This window comes from Amblyomma americanum, chromosome 10 (assembly GCF_052857255.1).
Source record: "Amblyomma americanum isolate KBUSLIRL-KWMA chromosome 10, ASM5285725v1, whole genome shotgun sequence".
In the NCBI taxonomy this organism is placed as follows: domain Eukaryota; kingdom Metazoa; phylum Arthropoda; class Arachnida; order Ixodida; family Ixodidae; genus Amblyomma; species Amblyomma americanum.
This window is the reverse complement of record NC_135506.1, coordinates 28,045,232-28,061,248: the sequence shown is the minus strand read 5'-3', so window position 1 is coordinate 28,061,248 and position 16,017 is coordinate 28,045,232. Positions and strand designations below refer to the sequence as shown.

Sequence of the window (16,017 nt, the reverse complement as noted above, 5' to 3'; positions counted from 1 at the left end):
ACTTTTTCCCAGACCCCGATCATCAAAAAAATGATGGATGGTACGGCGGCTTCTTCGTCGACTTCATAGGGAAGGGACGATACACCGTCATGGTGGAAGTCTCTAACCAGAAATCCACTCGCCTGGCCTACGCATTGAGTGGCTGGGATTCCTTCCTCACTACGTCATTTCTTCATGCGACGACGGGTGAGTTTCCATGTACTCGGCTCATTTACCTCTCAGGCAATCGCAGAACCACCAAGCGCAATAAATATAAGAAAAAGAACGCGCTTATGAGTAAAGGCAATGGAGAATCGCCGTCATGCGAGCACAATGCAATTACGAGCGAATGCCGATATTGGTGATGTTCGAATGCAAAGCTGGGGGGGGGGGGGGGGAGTGAAATTGGGACTACAAGGGGGAGGGGGGTAATGTAACGCCGCTTTTCCTTCAACTATATTCAGTCCTTATTCCCCACGTCGACGAAAGGCTGGTTACATTAATAGCAGGGGAGTGTCGCTGATTGAGCGTATGTCGAGTGGCGGGAACATTCAAAATAATTTGGATTAAATTCGCCTCGTTATGATGGTCATGTCTTCGTTAGTAAGCATGCCGAATGGCAGGGGTGTCCAAACGTGACCAGTGTCGAGGCGTGTTTGATTTTCCCTGTTTTATAAATGAATTTGATTAACAGGAATCTTTTCAATCACAATTCCTGATTCGCAGTACACTGACGATTATGCAGCCTTTCAGCGGCGCATATTTCACCTGTCGTATTTCGCATACGTAGTAGGTGTGTGCGCAAGAGTGCGCAGTTGCAGTGGGTGCCTGGGTTGCGATGACGCACCTGTGCACATGTAAAAATCAAAGTGGAATAATACCGCGATATCGCCAACTGCCAAATGGGCTGTTACTAATGCAGCTCCTGAAATTTTTTTGAAGGCACAATTTTGTAACAGGTAATTTGAGTTCGATGTCTTCGGCCGGTTTAATGCACCGCGGAGGCTCAGAGGTTTTTGTGTTCGGCTTCTGATCCCAAGATGGCCAAATCGAACCTCGGCCGAAGCGGCTGCATTTCGAAGGAGGCAAAATGCGTAAAGGCCTGTGTACTGTGCGGTGTGACGGCGTGTTAAAAAACCCCACGTGGCATAATTTATTATTTTACCCTCCACTGCGACTTCGCTGATATAAACCATGTGTCGCATTAGGGCGTAAATTCCTACGTACCCGCAACAATTATTTCGTTGCATTCGTGCCTTCTTGCTTACGTACCTGCAGCGCCCCTCAAATACCCATTCTGGCGCAGCTGCTATGGCATTCATGAACTTGCCATAAACTCCACTTTCATGAAACACATACCGCAAAAATTCTCCGAATGCAAATGAGTGACTTTAGGTCGAAGAACGTCACTGCACATTGCGTAGAGGTTCCCACCAAAGTTTTCTGAACGAAGAAAGCACGAAGAAGTTCAATGTCCCAGTGCCTTCCTTTAGGTATGTCCTGCAAATCAGGTGTGCATTATGCTGACCGCATAAGAAGAAGACACGCTTTCCAATTCTTGGTTTCAATCTCTGGCAGTAAAACATTTAAGCTTCTTTGTAATAATAATTATATTTCCGTTACCGGACGTTGGTGGAGGGGGAGGGAAAAGCAATTAACGCCTGACGATGTTTCCACTCCTTTCACAGCAAATGAGCAATCCCATGCTACCGCACTTCTATCACGATTTCAAAAAAGAATGTAAAAAAAATAAACAGGCAAAGTTGACTTGATCGTAAGCAACAGAAAACTGTTCGCTGAGGAAAAGATACATCAAAACAACAACAATAATGGCATCTGAAACCACGCTTCTAAAACACTTAGCATGGTCTTGTGGTAGAGCACCCACCTCGCATTCGGCAGGTGCTGGGTTCTATCCGCCGTGCCGCCGGGGACCAACGGGTTTTCTTATTGAGTGCAAGGTTTCCTCCGGCCTGGTGCTCAGCTCTTTTGGGGTGAGACGCTTGGGAAATATATCTTGGAGCAAATCGTTCCCTTGACGGACCAGAGATAAGTTCCGCGGTCAAGCAACCATACATCCGCCTAGTGCGGTAGAAGCTCATCTTGCGGCTTGATGGTGCATGGTTGGTGCATGATTTTGAAAAAAAAAACATGCACCAGCTTTCCCCCAAGAGGGTATTACTGCATTGGAACGTTTACACATGCATCTTGAAAACTCTAAGGAAGGAAAATTGCCGGGATAAAGAAGTCTAGGAGGTTTGTGTAGCTAATGCTTTCTGCTTATATTTGTATCAGATAGTATTATTAAGTACGAAAGGAGGTTGAAATGAAACCATTTTGATCCGTGGTGTGTTTTCGTGAGCGGTAATAGCCAGCATAGGTGGTAAACGGCTCGAAATATACAATGAAATTGCTCAGTGTTGGCTAAGTCCGATATATTGCCTGTTCATTTTCGCTGCTCTATCTTAAAGTTGCGCAGCAGTCAATAAGCATGAATATTTTAAACGATGATTAGCTTATTCCTGGAAAACAAATTTTTAGTGGAGTGTCTATTTGGCCGGTCATAAACAAATCTGAGAGCTCGTCTTTCAACAACAGCTGGTTTTTAGAGTTATGTGTGTAGAGGCGCCCTACATTAATGGACATACAGTAGTTCAAATGTTAGTGAAACAGTGCATAATAAGACAAGTTTTACCTTTTGAGGGAGACCACTTCTGAAAAGTGTCATAAATCAAATGGCCTGGTGAAAATTTCTAACTTGGACTGTTTGGTTCCAGTTAAAGTGGTTTAAGAACTAAACATTTTGACAGATTTGCCTGTCTGGTTGGGTTTGAAGACTTAATAAACTGTACATCCCCAACGAAACATTTTAAATTTAGCCCAACGTTTCGAAGCCAACTCGGCTCCTTCACCAGGGGTGACTGAGGGCAGCAGCTAGTGCCATTTAAGTATGGAGGGGAGGAGGGGGTCAAAGGAAGGACAGCTGTGAAGCGAAAGGCGTGGGGGAGGGGGATTTAGGCTGTTAGTCACGCTGGTGCACTGCATAGAGGTAGTGATTGGCGACTTTTTTTCGTTGCGTTGAAGAGTGAAGTCCCTGGGCATATACTGTAGGCAGGTTTCCTTTAGTGCTGTTGAAGTTGTTTGGGGTGGTTTGTATGTGCCAGGATTCCAGAAGGTGCCTTTTGTGGTAATTTGTTTCGGTTCGGAGGATGCGGGTGTCTTCGAAGTTGATTCTATGGTCGCCGTCCTCGGAATGTTCGGCTACTGAATTGCGCTCTCTTACGAATTTGCGGATGTCGTTCTTATGTTGCCGAATTCTTTCTTTGAAATTTTTGGTTTCGCCGATGTAGCTTGCGTCGCAGTCGGCGCATGGAATTTTGTAGACAATGCCTTGGGCGCTTTCTCTCGGCGTCCACTCTTTGGGAACAGGTAGGCAAAGCGCAAGAGTGTTTGTGGGCTTGTGCGCTACCTGGAGGCCCGCTTTTTTCAGGATTCGGGCGATGGTTTCGCTGACACCTCCGACATAAGGTATAGTGACGTATTTTGGTGGTGGCGCTGGTCTTTGTGCGTTGATTTTTTAGCGAATGTTGTGATTTTGACGTAGAATTGTTTTTTAAATAAAGTCTTTTGGGCAGCCGTTCCTGATGAGTTCTTTGAATATCGTGCGTTGTTCTTTTTTTCTGTCACGTTCTGTGCTGCAGTGTGTCTCAACTCTTCTGAAATCGCCTTCACCACTGATGCCTTAAGGACTGTCGGATGGTTCGAATAGAATTGGATATACCGGCCTGAGTGAGTTGGTTTGCGGTATACAGAGAATTGAAGGGTACTGTGGTTTCGGGACACGAGGACGTCCAAAAACGGCAGGTAGTTTTCTTGTTCCACCTCTAGCGTGGACTGAATGCCAGGTTCTACGGAGTTTTAATGGCGAAGGAAATTTTGAATCTGAGATCTTTTGATGAAGGCGAAGCAGTCATCGACATACCTGAGGAAAATCTTGGGTTTCTGGTAGAATGAGTTGAGGGCTAGTTGTTCGATCTGTTCCATAGTTAAATTGGCCGTGACGACAGATATGGATGCTCCCACTGGTGTTCCTTTCACTTGTCGGTATAATTCCCCGCTTGACGACAAGTATGTGTTTGATGGGCACAACTCCAGGAGGCGGCACACATCACTTACACTCAGCGGGGTTCGTGCGCTGAGAAGGGCGGAGCTGCGTTGACAAACGTCGGAAGTGTCTTCGGCTTTCGCTATAGAAAACGTAACAGTTCTGTGCCGCAGGTCAATAATAGCACCAATTTCACGGAGAAAATCTACGCCCAAAATCAGGTGACGAGAACAGTCGCGGAGAACCAGGCAGCTAACTATGAACGTCGAGTCGCTGATCTGGACTCTAGCCGTGCACTGCCCAAGTGGCCCCCCGTCGTCTGGATCTGCACACCGGAGCAAGGGGTTGTAACTTTCTTTAGAAGCGCTGCCAATTTGCCACTGATAATTGAAAACTACGCTCCTGTGTCCACCAACGTGCTAATGCTGTGACCATCGAGAAGCACAGGTATGTCGAAGGAAAAGCGGTCCTTAAGTTCAGCTGCTGTCGTCGACATCGTCAAAGCTCTATCATCGGATGTCTGCGTCGTCTGCATCGTCACGGGGTTTTCACAGCGTCGATATCCAGCGACCACGCCTCCGGAGGGCGCTGTCCTCAGTTTTCCAGGCGAGGGCTGGGCGAGCGGTCCGCCGTCGCTCGCGAGGAGTTCTGCAAATTCGGTGAAAACGATGGACGGCGAGGGGACGGCGATCGGGGCTGACGGCGCGCCATGGACCACTGAGGTTGCTGGGTCAGGTACTCTTCAACTCCATGAGGCTTTTTGCCAAACCGGGGCTTGGGAGTATCGGAGCAAAAAGCCTGCAGGCCAAGCTCTAGATATGGCACCGGCGGTACAGGTGACCGGGCACCCAGCAGTGGAAGCACAAACGCCGGCGCTCAGGGCCACGCCAGACGTCCGCTCTGCGCAGGGATTCTCGATCACTCGGGATGCGGTGCTGCCCTGGCTGCACAGAGGATACCAAGACGTCGCAATGTTAAAAATTAACTGGCGCTGGATTTAGGGCAGGGCGTCGCAGAGCGTCAGCGCAGGTCATGTGGCAGTAGTCTGTCTTCTTGGGCGGTGTAAATGCCGGTGGATTTGGGCAGGGCTTCGCAGAGATTCAGCGAATGTCGGGCGGCAGTAGTCTGTCTGGATTGGCTGTGGTTCGGCGCGTAGTAAAGGAGACCTGATATCTTGCTGCACCTCTTCGCGGATAACGCTCATAAAGGAGCTGGCCGCTGGCTGCGACTTACCACAAATCTTCTCTAGCTCCTCACAGAAAAAAGCACGGATCAAGTCACGGAGAAACTCGGTATTGTTGTTGAAAGCCGTGAGGGACTCAGTAGCAGAACCAGCAAAGGCTGGCCGGTCGTACGCGGTGGAACGCTGCCGGAGGACCTGCTCCATCGTGACTGCCTCCGCTAGAATCTAGACAACAGTGCTTGGAGTACTGCGCACGAGGCCGGCAAAAAGATTTTCTTTAACACCGCACATTAGGTGGCGCAGCTTTTTGGCTTCAACATGGCTGGGTCAGCTCGTCGGAAAAGCCGCGTCATGTCTGGAGGAAAAACGCTAAGGCACCCGTGTGCTGTGTGATGTCAGTGCACGTTAAAAGATCCCCAGGTGGTCGAATTTATTCCGGAGCCCTCCACTACGGCACCTCTTCTTGCTTTCTTATTTCACTCCCTCCTTTATCCCCTCCCTTACGGTGCGGTTCAGGTGTCCAACGATATATGAGACAGATACTGCGCCATTTCCTTTGCCAAAAAACAAATTATTATTATTATTATTATCTTCGACGTACATGGTAACCACATGCGTAAACATAGTACTATACAAGTACGAAGGAAACACTGACACATATCAGCTCGTAATGGAGACGCCTATGGCTGACAGTATAAAAACTATTAATGCAGTCCTATCAACATTGGCAAATAGGCCATTCTCAAGCACGCAGACGGTTATTCCGGAGGGTAGGAATGTTGATATTGATAGTGGGATGGCTGACCATATAGCAATCAATGAAGACTAGTTAAATGAAACAGTGAAAGGAAGGCAATTATTGAATGTAAGAAAAAGTGAAGGGCCAAGTACAATACCATTGGAGTTGCCCGAGATTACGAAAAAACAAAGGCAGGCTGAGAAAGCGTTTGCATTGACCAACTGCTGTTGGCCGGCTATGATCACTTAAATCCCGCTCAGAATAATACGATGCAAGGCATTATTTTATAAAGGATTTTGTCGCATTTTTTCTGAAAGGAACTAAGGTGCAAGTGTATGTCACGAAGAACGAAAAGTTGGCTATCGCGGGAATGCTTTTCAAAAAGCGTACCGATTTCGAAAGAACGATTTTATTGGCCACAACAATTTAGCAGTGTGATACTAGTACACAGTGTTTGTCACGCTTAGGAACCCATGATAATCATAGAAATGGCGCTATGATTTGTTGCTTGATAAATTATCAGAACTAAAAAAAATTCCACATTCTGCTGTAGGCAGCCTTGCCTCGTTAGTATCCACCCTGTAATATGATGGCTTGAATTATGGACAGTTTTTCTGGGGATGAAACTTTATCATAGCATGCATGCCTTAACATGGAAGCATTCTGTTAGGAAAACTGACAGGGTTTGAATGCACAAAGCCCACTGGGACTCGCATATTTTTGTCGTGTAATATGGACATCATTGCGAACGTCTGGACTGTGGTAATCAGATAATACAACAGAGTGCAAGGACTGTTAGAAGTGGCGACAAATAGACTCAATAATATGGCTGTTGCACCCTGGAATTGCTCTGATACCACTTGTAGCAGAGCCTGCAGTTTTCGTTAAACCTTGAACTGCCATGCAAGCCAACTCTCTCCGCTTGCACTTTCTGACTGACAAAGCACTTTTCTTCCTAGTGTCAAAATCATTGGCACTGAAAGGCTCGGCGACTCATTTTCTGGCGCACTTTTGTTCACTGCACAAATAAATAATTAAGCCGCTCGCTAGCTGTATAACGTTTTTGTTATAATCTCACAGATGTTTAATTGCAATACTAATTTGATGTTTTTTTAACACAGCGCACGGCACAAAGAAAAAAAAATCTACTCCAATTAAAGCGTCTCGGGCACGGGGAGAACTCGGCATGTGCAAAGCAGAGAATCTCCAAACAAGAATCAAGCAGTAAGAAAATGGGTTGAAACTAAATGTGGTTACAGCCTCGATAGCTCGATGGCTGCACCGACACTGTAGGACTTTCAGAAACGGCACAACGTCAGCGTTGCAGGGCCAACCACAGTGCAATAGCGCATATCAAGCATATACATTCAAGCAAACAAATTTAGAAATGCGGCAATTGAAAGAAGGCATAGGAAATCTAGAAAGCGTTTTGCATTTCTGACAATTACATTCTCATCGGCGGACCACCGCCTTCATCCAGCAGACAAATAATGTAAATTGCCGGTAGTCACAGGTAAATGAACGCAGAATATGCATGTGTGCATGTGCATTGATGACATATCCTTCTAAAGGCTTCGAGAATGTCTTACACAAGCTGGTACTGCTTACTTAGGAAACGCTGGCTAACAACAGCTCGACACCAATAAAGCCAAGTTGTAGAGCACCTCGGCGACAGCAGCGTAATGAAAGCAACAATAAATATGGAATCAGGTGCTGATTCAAAGAGTACAGTCTCTATCCCAATTTTCATGGCTCAAGGAGCACTTCAAGATCACTGCACTTTACTAATAGCCATGGCAACCATGATAATGCACTTAATATTGCAACCATCTGTCTAAAATCCAACTTGACTCCATGCTGCTAAGCAAAACACACATTGTAATCACAGCAGTTTACTGAAAATGCTTTTAATTTTTAAACTCTGCTCGCTATTACGGAAAACTCTGTACGTACAGTTCTGATCCAGAACCAAAGTGTTCGTACTGCTACACTGCTGACACTCTGCCACCGCCATTTGGTGGACTAACCTGTCTCAAAGCCCGTAGCCTAGCCTCTTCTTTGTCTCGAATGAGCGCGGCTGTTCGGCAAAGCCTCGCCATAGTAAACGGCTCTGCTTCCCGCTTTCTGCTACCTTTGTCGGTGACATTAGGTGGAGGTGCTGGGTGCTATCCTACGTAGGCTGACCTCGACGATATCGTTAACGCTTCTCCCCGACGCGCGGAGGCCACACCTGTCCACACAGCGAGACATCGCCTGCGAGGCCTCAGCCACGGACAAGGCCTATACGAGCTATGACTTCCACCACTGGCACCCAGACAGGTCAGTACTCCGGCAGTGCCCCGCCGTTCGTCTTTCTCGCACCCCTGTCGCCACCATCCTTCCATGACGACCGGTTCCAGGATGTTGAAGGTTGGTTGGCCAGTTTTGACCATGTTGCTGCATTCAACCAAAGGGACGACGAGAGGAAGCTGATGAATGTGTATTTCGCACTGCAAGCCTCCGCGAAAACGTGGTTCGAGGCGTCGTTCTTCAAATGGGCAGCTTTTCGCCGTGAGTTGCTCGCCACATCCAGCTCGAGTGAGCGAAAGGAAAATGCTGAAATTGCAGTTTTCTCCAGTTCACAGCAGTCCAACCAGAGCGTGGCCATGTTTATTGAGTACATGACCCTCCCCTTCAGACCGGCCGTCCCGGCGATGCCCGAAACTACAAAGGTACGGCACCTTATGCCAGGTGTAAAGGACAGCTGTTTGCTGGCCTCATGCGCGACCCTTCGAGAACTGTCACCGCCTTTGCCAAGGAAGCTACTGGCATGGAACGTTCATTGCGGGAACAGAGTGCCCAATACGGCCGTGAAGCAAATATAGCAGGTCCTTGCCAGTCCCCAGGGATGAGGCGCTTCGAGAGCTTGTGCGGAGCATTGTCCGCGAAGAACGGCGAAACCTCCACTTGGATGCTCCGTCGGTAAGCATACCTTCTAAAGGCGCTGTCCTCCGTGACGAAATCCGGCGAGGGGCGCAGCCACCACATGTACCACTATCGGAGCCGCACGTCATGTCTTACAGCGATGCCCTGCGCCGATATGTCCCGAGCCGTAACCGTTTCGCCATGTTGCCGGACCACGACCACCCCGTCGTTACCTGCGTAACGTCGAGCAGCAGCAGGACCTGTGCCCTCCTTTCAGCAAAGCGCACGTTTGGCGAACGTCCAACAATCGCCCGCTCTGCTACCACTTCGGGGGAGCCCGGCCATAATCTGGGGAATTTCCCGTACCAACGGAGGGGTTTAGAGGATTCCCACCTCACGCGCCTCGGCCGCGCTAGGGTGAAAGGCCGCAGGACATATCAAATCAAATCAAATCCTTTTATTCAGCATTTTTTTCCATAATAAGCCAGGAAAAAAACACTGGGACAGGAACAAAAAGCTACTATCCTAGTAGTTTGATGGGGTTCCTGCCCCGGTCTTGGCATGGGTAGCAGACAACAGGCACTTATGTACAAAACATAAATAACGCCATAATCATACACGCGCTCAAACACAACATCGCAAAAGTCATTTACAGGTCAGATTAACAACAACAATACGACAGAACACATAAAAAGGATAGAACATTCAAATGCAAATTTGTGTCAAAAACAGTCCTTGCCACTCCGGAATCATAAAAAAAATAGTAGAGTTACATGCTTTGTGGTATGAGGTATTCTTTCCATTTTTTCTTTGAGATGTTACATATGTGAATAATATTTGCTTCCAATAGATTAAGGTACTTCGGTATGTGGTACTGTAGTCTTTGTAGGCCATAATTTGTGCGTGAAACGGGAATTGACCAGAATTCTCTTTTTCTAATGGGATAGGGTGCTTCTGGATTTTTCCTGAGATTACAGAGCTTTATAAAAGTGACGCTGTCATCTTTTATGGCTTCTTTGTATTTCATAATGAGGTTAAATTGGTGGACACGCTGTAAAGGAAGCACATTAAAGGAGGAAAATAGTACTTGTGTATGGCATCATAGGGAGCATTTGCTACGTGACGAATGGCTTTCTTCTGCAGCAGGCGCAATTTGTTTATGTTGCGTTGGCTTGTGTCAGCCCAGATAAGGCTACAATAATTGATATGGGCGAGAAACAAAGAATTATAAAGCATAAGTTTAATTTTCACTGGAAGCATGTGCCGGAAGCGAGAAAGCAAACCCGTAGCTTTCGCTAGCTTTCCTGCCACATGGTCCACGTGCGTATTCCAACTTAAGATTTGATTAAAGATTACCTCTAAGCTGTTAACTTCACTTGCTAGTTTTATTTCTTCTGATCCAAGCTGCATGTTGAAGTCCCTAAATTTTTTGCGCAGGCGCAAATAACAGAGCTTTTGTTTTGCTAGTACTGATTTCTACACCGTTTTCTTTAGTCCACTGAAGCAATTTCATTAGTGTTGTATTTATGGAAATCTTTAAATCGTTAAGTCATTCGACTGGAAGAAAAGGCTAGTGTCATCTGCATATATAAAGAAATATGCATGTCTGCTAATATTTCTTATATCATTTTTATAGATGTTAAATAGTATCGGTCCCAATACGCTGCCCTGTGGTACCCCTGCTGTAATATTCAGTACACTAGAACGCCATTCATTAATTACAACACACAGCTTGCGATGATTAAGATATGATTTAAGAAGTGTACCAGAAAGTGTACATAGAGGAGTACCTGGCCGTTCCGGTGCTGCCCCCGACCTCACAGCGGCGCCAATCGCGATCGCCATTCCCGGGGCGCTTTGCTTCTCCCGGTCTGCCCTCATCCTCTGGTCAGTTCAGAGGCACGTGCCCTCACCGAGAAAACTGAAGACGGCGTCCTCCGGGGGTAGGGCCGCCGCCACTACACAGTGTCAATAGCCTCCACCCGAAGATTTGATGCGAAGGCCCGAGCGGCGACGACCCGATTCGACGACCGCACCGACGTGCTGCAAGCGATTAGTTTCTGCTGAAATTTTAGTAACCGCCGACAGTCATGTAGTGACCGAACTCGTCGATACCGGAGCTGATTTTTCTGTGATGAGCAGGTAGCTCGCCACGACTCTCCGCAAGGCTCTGACTCTTTGGTGTGGAGCCGTGATCCGCACCACCAGTGGCCATGTAGTGACGCCGATCGGTGTGTGCACCAGCCGCATCCAGATCCCCAGTCTTACTTTCACTGGCACTTTTGCCGAATTATGTGACTGTTCTAAAGATCTCATTCTGGGCATGAATTTCCTTCAAGAGTATGGTGCGGTCATCGACCTTCGGGAGCTCATAGTATCTTTTTCCGCCCAGCGAGCCGTTGACGCCAACACCGAACCTAGCAGGGTAATCTTGCGCGTATGTGACGACCACATAAACAATCCCTCCGAGAGCCAGCAACTTCGTCACAGTCGAGTGGAGTGGCCGAACCTGGTGGCCGAACCTGTCTCCCAGCGCTTGCCCAAACGTCGTCTTTGTCTCGAATGAGACAAAGCCGCGCTCCAGTAAAGGGCTGTGTTTCCCGATTCCTGCTACCTTTGTCGGTGACTATATTAATACGGCACAATTTTATAGGCTATGGTTTGCTTGCTTTGAGAAGCGTAAGCATCTGCTCTGGTCTTTTTTTCTTTTTTTGCATCAGATAAAATGAAATTCTCATGAGAAAGAGCGTCGCCAGTGGGCCCGTATTAGAGACTTCTGCATTGCCAAACAACGGTGAATAAGTTGCGACAATGGTTTTTGTTCCTTCATCAACGTTCCCGATCTGGTGATAACATGTTACAACCCAAGCTTAACACTAATTATTGCAGATATGGGCCTGCTCAGCCGACAGGAAGTTAAAAAGGACACCACAAATGTGAGAGTGAGCCTGCACACCGGTGTTTTCACACAGCTTTCACAGTGCCTCCGGCATACCATCGTAACGCGGCGTCATAGTTTCAAATTGCATTTTATGGAGCACAATGCCGGATAATTTCGGCGACACTTTGTTAGTCCTGGCAGAAAACCGCCCAACGACCGTGCAGGCGAGGTCGTTTCGCATACGCAAAACACAAGTTTCAGAATGGTCTCGTCACACTCACGGCGGTTGTCAAAACACAGTACACACGAACTACGTTAGATATCGATGATGGCTACGTTGTAGCACAGCGACTTGTGCTAGCGATCACTTAACCACTGCAACGAATGCGACTCGCTGCATAGCACGAAGTTCATTTAGTCGTGTCGCACTCACGGCTGCTCTCAAACTCGGGACATATGCGTGCACCCGAACTACGACCTGCTGTACAGCTGTAAGTTTATTTCAGCATTCAGATAACAAGGCGTGCGTGGTAAGCTTTTCTAACGCAATTATACTTGCAGTCGATATCACTGACTCAAAATCACTCGTTCCGTCTGCAATCACTTTCACTACATTGACACTTGTCACTGCGCTGTGAAGGAAATTCACCCTGGGGAGCTGCTTATCGCCGCTATTCGTTAAGATCCTCATGTGAATAAAGAACACTTGTAGCTATAACAAACGGTTCCAAATAAGCACTTCGCGACACCGGCACGGTATACGTCTTGCGTAGACAGCGTAGGTTTGAAGGCCGCTCGGTCAACGCAGTGTAGACGGCGACAAAACAACTTGGGGGAAACTGCCGCTTGCCGCTGTAGCACACTGTGAAGCTCGAAGTCGCTGACAACACTCATCATAGTTACATGCGCCCAGTATTATGCGTTTCTCGGCAAAAAGTTGAAGTTGATGAACTTCGTGCGCACAGGCGGATGCGTTCATGCGCCCCATTGTTCGACTATGGTCCGGCCCTTCCGCAGCCTTTGCGCACTGCCGCAACGACGCGGGCGCATGCGGAAAAAAAGCGATCGTACAGCGGCCTGGCAGGGGGAGGGGGTTTGTCGGCTTTCCCCTGGCAGTAGCGCCACGCTCCTCTCCGCTGGCGGCGGTGCTGTGAGCTGTGCTGCGTGCGACAGACTGTGGTCATCAGCCGCCACTCACGGCGTTGTCTTCCTGGTGTAAAAACCGTCTGCTTATGAGTCCGGCATTGGTGTGGAGAACAGAGAGCTTTATAACTGTACGCGCATACACGTATCTCTCAATTTCTTTAAATCTATATACCGGAGACTCAAAACACCTACAGAGCACAGTTGAAAAAATGGTGGAAGTTGTCGCCCAAGTTGCGTGGCTCGGTCTAAAGGCAGGAGCGCATCGTCCTTATAATTTTTGTAATCAGCTTGCGAACTCATTTGTCGTCTGAGATCTCCTCTTCGTTCTTCTTATGCCCCTTTTCCAACTGCGACTCACGCAGGAGCAGCCCCGGGAACCAGCTTCGAACCACCGTCCGATTTTCCCGAACTGGCGACCGGGTACCCGATCTATATGTTCGAGATTATCGACGACCCCTCCGACGACACCACCGACCACACCACCGGCACAGCCGCGGAGACTATAGAAGATTACCGGAGAGTCGCCGACTGTGGTAGTTTTAATGTCACGAAAAATATTACCATAAACCACGTCCCACCCGGAACGATCTGGTCCATTGATGTGGACACGACTCCGGGAAAGAAAAACACTCTCCTGGTGCAGCTAACTTGGACGTGGCCTGGAGCTCGCTTGTCGTATGGAAAGGGTAAGCACTAAATAACAGACATGTTTTGTTATGTGTTCGGGGCTTACAGGCGCTTAATCCACTTATTAGGTGCAGTATTCAAGGATGAAAAACTGCGCAAGTTGGCAACGATTTATGGGACAGTCTCATCGAAGGCGTGACTACATCAGATGAAAGACTGAGGGGAGCATTTGTAAAGATTTTATTGTCGTGGCACAGTTCGCGCTATGTTGCCGTAGCATTCATGATTGCTCCATAAAATCGAGTTTCATCCCACGCGTTCTGCATGATGCTGAATATTTCTATGCGCCTAGAAACATGTTACATAAATGCAATTGTATTTCTTTAAATAAATCTGATGGTGCATTTTACATAACTGAGGCTAACACACACACCGCTTTATCCACAGTATTGCTATCCGCTGCCTCCACAGTACGAATATTCAGTAGTGCTGTGGAAAACGTAAAAACATTTAAAGAAGCTTTCAGAACCGGTGGTTGCCTTCCGGGGTCGGCAGAGAACCGTCTCATATAAACCTACAGACATGAATATCATAGTGAATCCCAAATGTCACGTGTAATTTACGAATAAAGACAAGTTTCCCCTGAGCTGGTCAGCTGCCATGTCAAACAGGCGCATATGTGTGCAGTTATGGGGTGGAAATGGCTCTTGATGTACTGCGCCTTGCGTTGTCGACATTATAACGAAGACATACAGCAACTGGCCCCGACAGCTTCACAGTATTGCTGTAGGTATTTATTAATATTAAGTTTGCAGACCGTTTTTACATCAATCATTCTTGAATAAAAAGCGCAAGGAAAATCCAGAGGTAACGAAAAGGTTCCCTAGGAATTTCACACTTTTTGTATATACATGTAGGAAAGTAAGTTAACTTAATTGAATTGAACCTTTAGACTATAACAGACATGGCGGGAAAAACTGCTAGCACAGCGGAGAGAATTATAGCTTCGCAACTATTTGCACCCATCAGAACAGACTTATCGCTGGAAAATGTGCGAACGTAAACGAGGGCGGAATTTACGACCATTGCGTGCAACTGAAATAAAGCCAATAGTTACCACCTACCAGTGTGCTAATTAAAGATACTTACCCCTTAACACTTCCTCATTGTGGTCTTTTACTTTATTTGTGGGTTTTTAGTTAGCTCACGTCTTTGCCCATCACTACTACTTGATACTATAGAGGGTCAGGCAGACGCCCGTGGCATCCCGAACACGATCGACCCCTTTTAATGTTCCGTCGTGCAACACATATACCTCCAGAACGGTCACATGAACTTGGTGAGGGAAACTAAAGAATATCAGCGCAAATAGTTGGCACAGCTTAGGACGACGTTACAAAGGATGGTTACCTGATTCCCCCTCAATGGCGTTATTTTTTCCCAGTTTCTGCCGCGGTTATTCGAGCCGCCGCATCCTACCAAGACCTACAGAACGACTTTGAAAACCAGGCTGAGATCACGGAAGCCAATGTCGTCGAAGGCAACCTGGACCCAAAACCATCGGGTGCCCAGCACAACGTCACTCTGTCAATGCCCCTCACCTTCTGCTTGTGTGAGCCAGATAACCCATTGTACTGGCACTTTTGGCTGGCAGTTCAAGTATCTAACAGTGATGGGCTAACCAGCACTTCAAACTTGGTACCAGCGGACTGCGGCCCTCCGCCTGTGGACTGCGGCCCTCCGCTTGATACAACTACAGTAGCTGCCACCACGAAAGCCACAGCGACAAGGGCCCCGACCTCAAAGGTCACGACAACGCAAGCTGTCGTGACAACGCAACCTGTCGTGACAACGCAAGCTGAGGATGCAGCAAAGGAAAGTATTCGGGAGTCGGATTTCGTCGCGTCCCCGTTATTCTGGGTTGGACTTTCCTGTATCGCAGCGGCGATCGTGATCGTCATCGCAGTCGCAGTGTCGGTGATACTGAAGCGCGAGGAAGAGGAGGAGTCTTAGAATTTCCTTTAAAAATAAGTAAATATAAAAAATCTATTGCGTACGAGATGAATGTTGTGATCGAGAGTTCAGTTGCGCACAATTCGCATTGCCAGCGCGCTCACCGAGTTTTGGCGAAATTTTGATTGGCGCTCTTAGAATCGCTTAAAATAGTTTTGGTGCGGGGATCCGCGATGGCCAATGCTATAGCTACTTCTTCTCCGACGCGTATAGAGCTAGCGTGTTCGTTGTGTTCCGTTGTTTTATTGCGCTGTTCAAATTTGAAGGTGGTGGCGTTAACCAGGGCCACAAAATGAAGGGATTAGCTAAGGATGGGGCAAGTCCAGGGTGGCCACGTATGTTCCGCCTTTGACGTGTTGAGCTGCATCGACGTGCACTGCTCGTGGTTCGTTCTCTTACTGCTTCTCAAGCGCCTTCGGCAACATGTTCTTGGGTACTAG

The 16,017-nt window shown here is 47.6% G+C and overlaps 2 protein-coding genes across 2 annotated transcripts in view; both read left to right on the top strand.

Moving 5' to 3' along the window:
* LOC144108096 (calcium-activated chloride channel regulator 3A-1-like) overlaps nucleotides 1-16,017 on the top strand; it is a 181,069-nt gene that overhangs the window by 40,653 nt on the left and 124,399 nt on the right. The window lies entirely within an intron of this gene.
* On the top strand, nucleotides 19-15,577 carry LOC144108097 (uncharacterized). Its single transcript, XM_077641378.1, has 3 exons — nucleotides 19-186; nucleotides 13,300-13,623; nucleotides 15,009-15,577. The coding sequence occupies exons 1-3, from the start codon at nucleotides 90-92 to the stop codon at nucleotides 15,575-15,577; spliced, it is 990 nt and encodes a 329-aa protein (XP_077497504.1). The 5' UTR covers nucleotides 19-89.

Bases quoted from the DNA above. Each gene is read 5' to 3' on its own strand.
- LOC144108097 (XM_077641378.1), top strand. From the start codon at position 90: ATGGTGGAAGTCTCTAACCAGAAATCCACTCGCCTGGCCTACGCATTG. The intron at 187-13,299 runs GTGAGTTTCCAT...CGACTCACGCAG, and splicing joins ATTTCTTCATGCGACGACGG to GAGCAGCCCCGGGAACCAGC. The intron at 13,624-15,008 runs GTAAGCACTAAA...ATTTTTTCCCAG, and splicing joins TCGCTTGTCGTATGGAAAGG to TTTCTGCCGCGGTTATTCGA.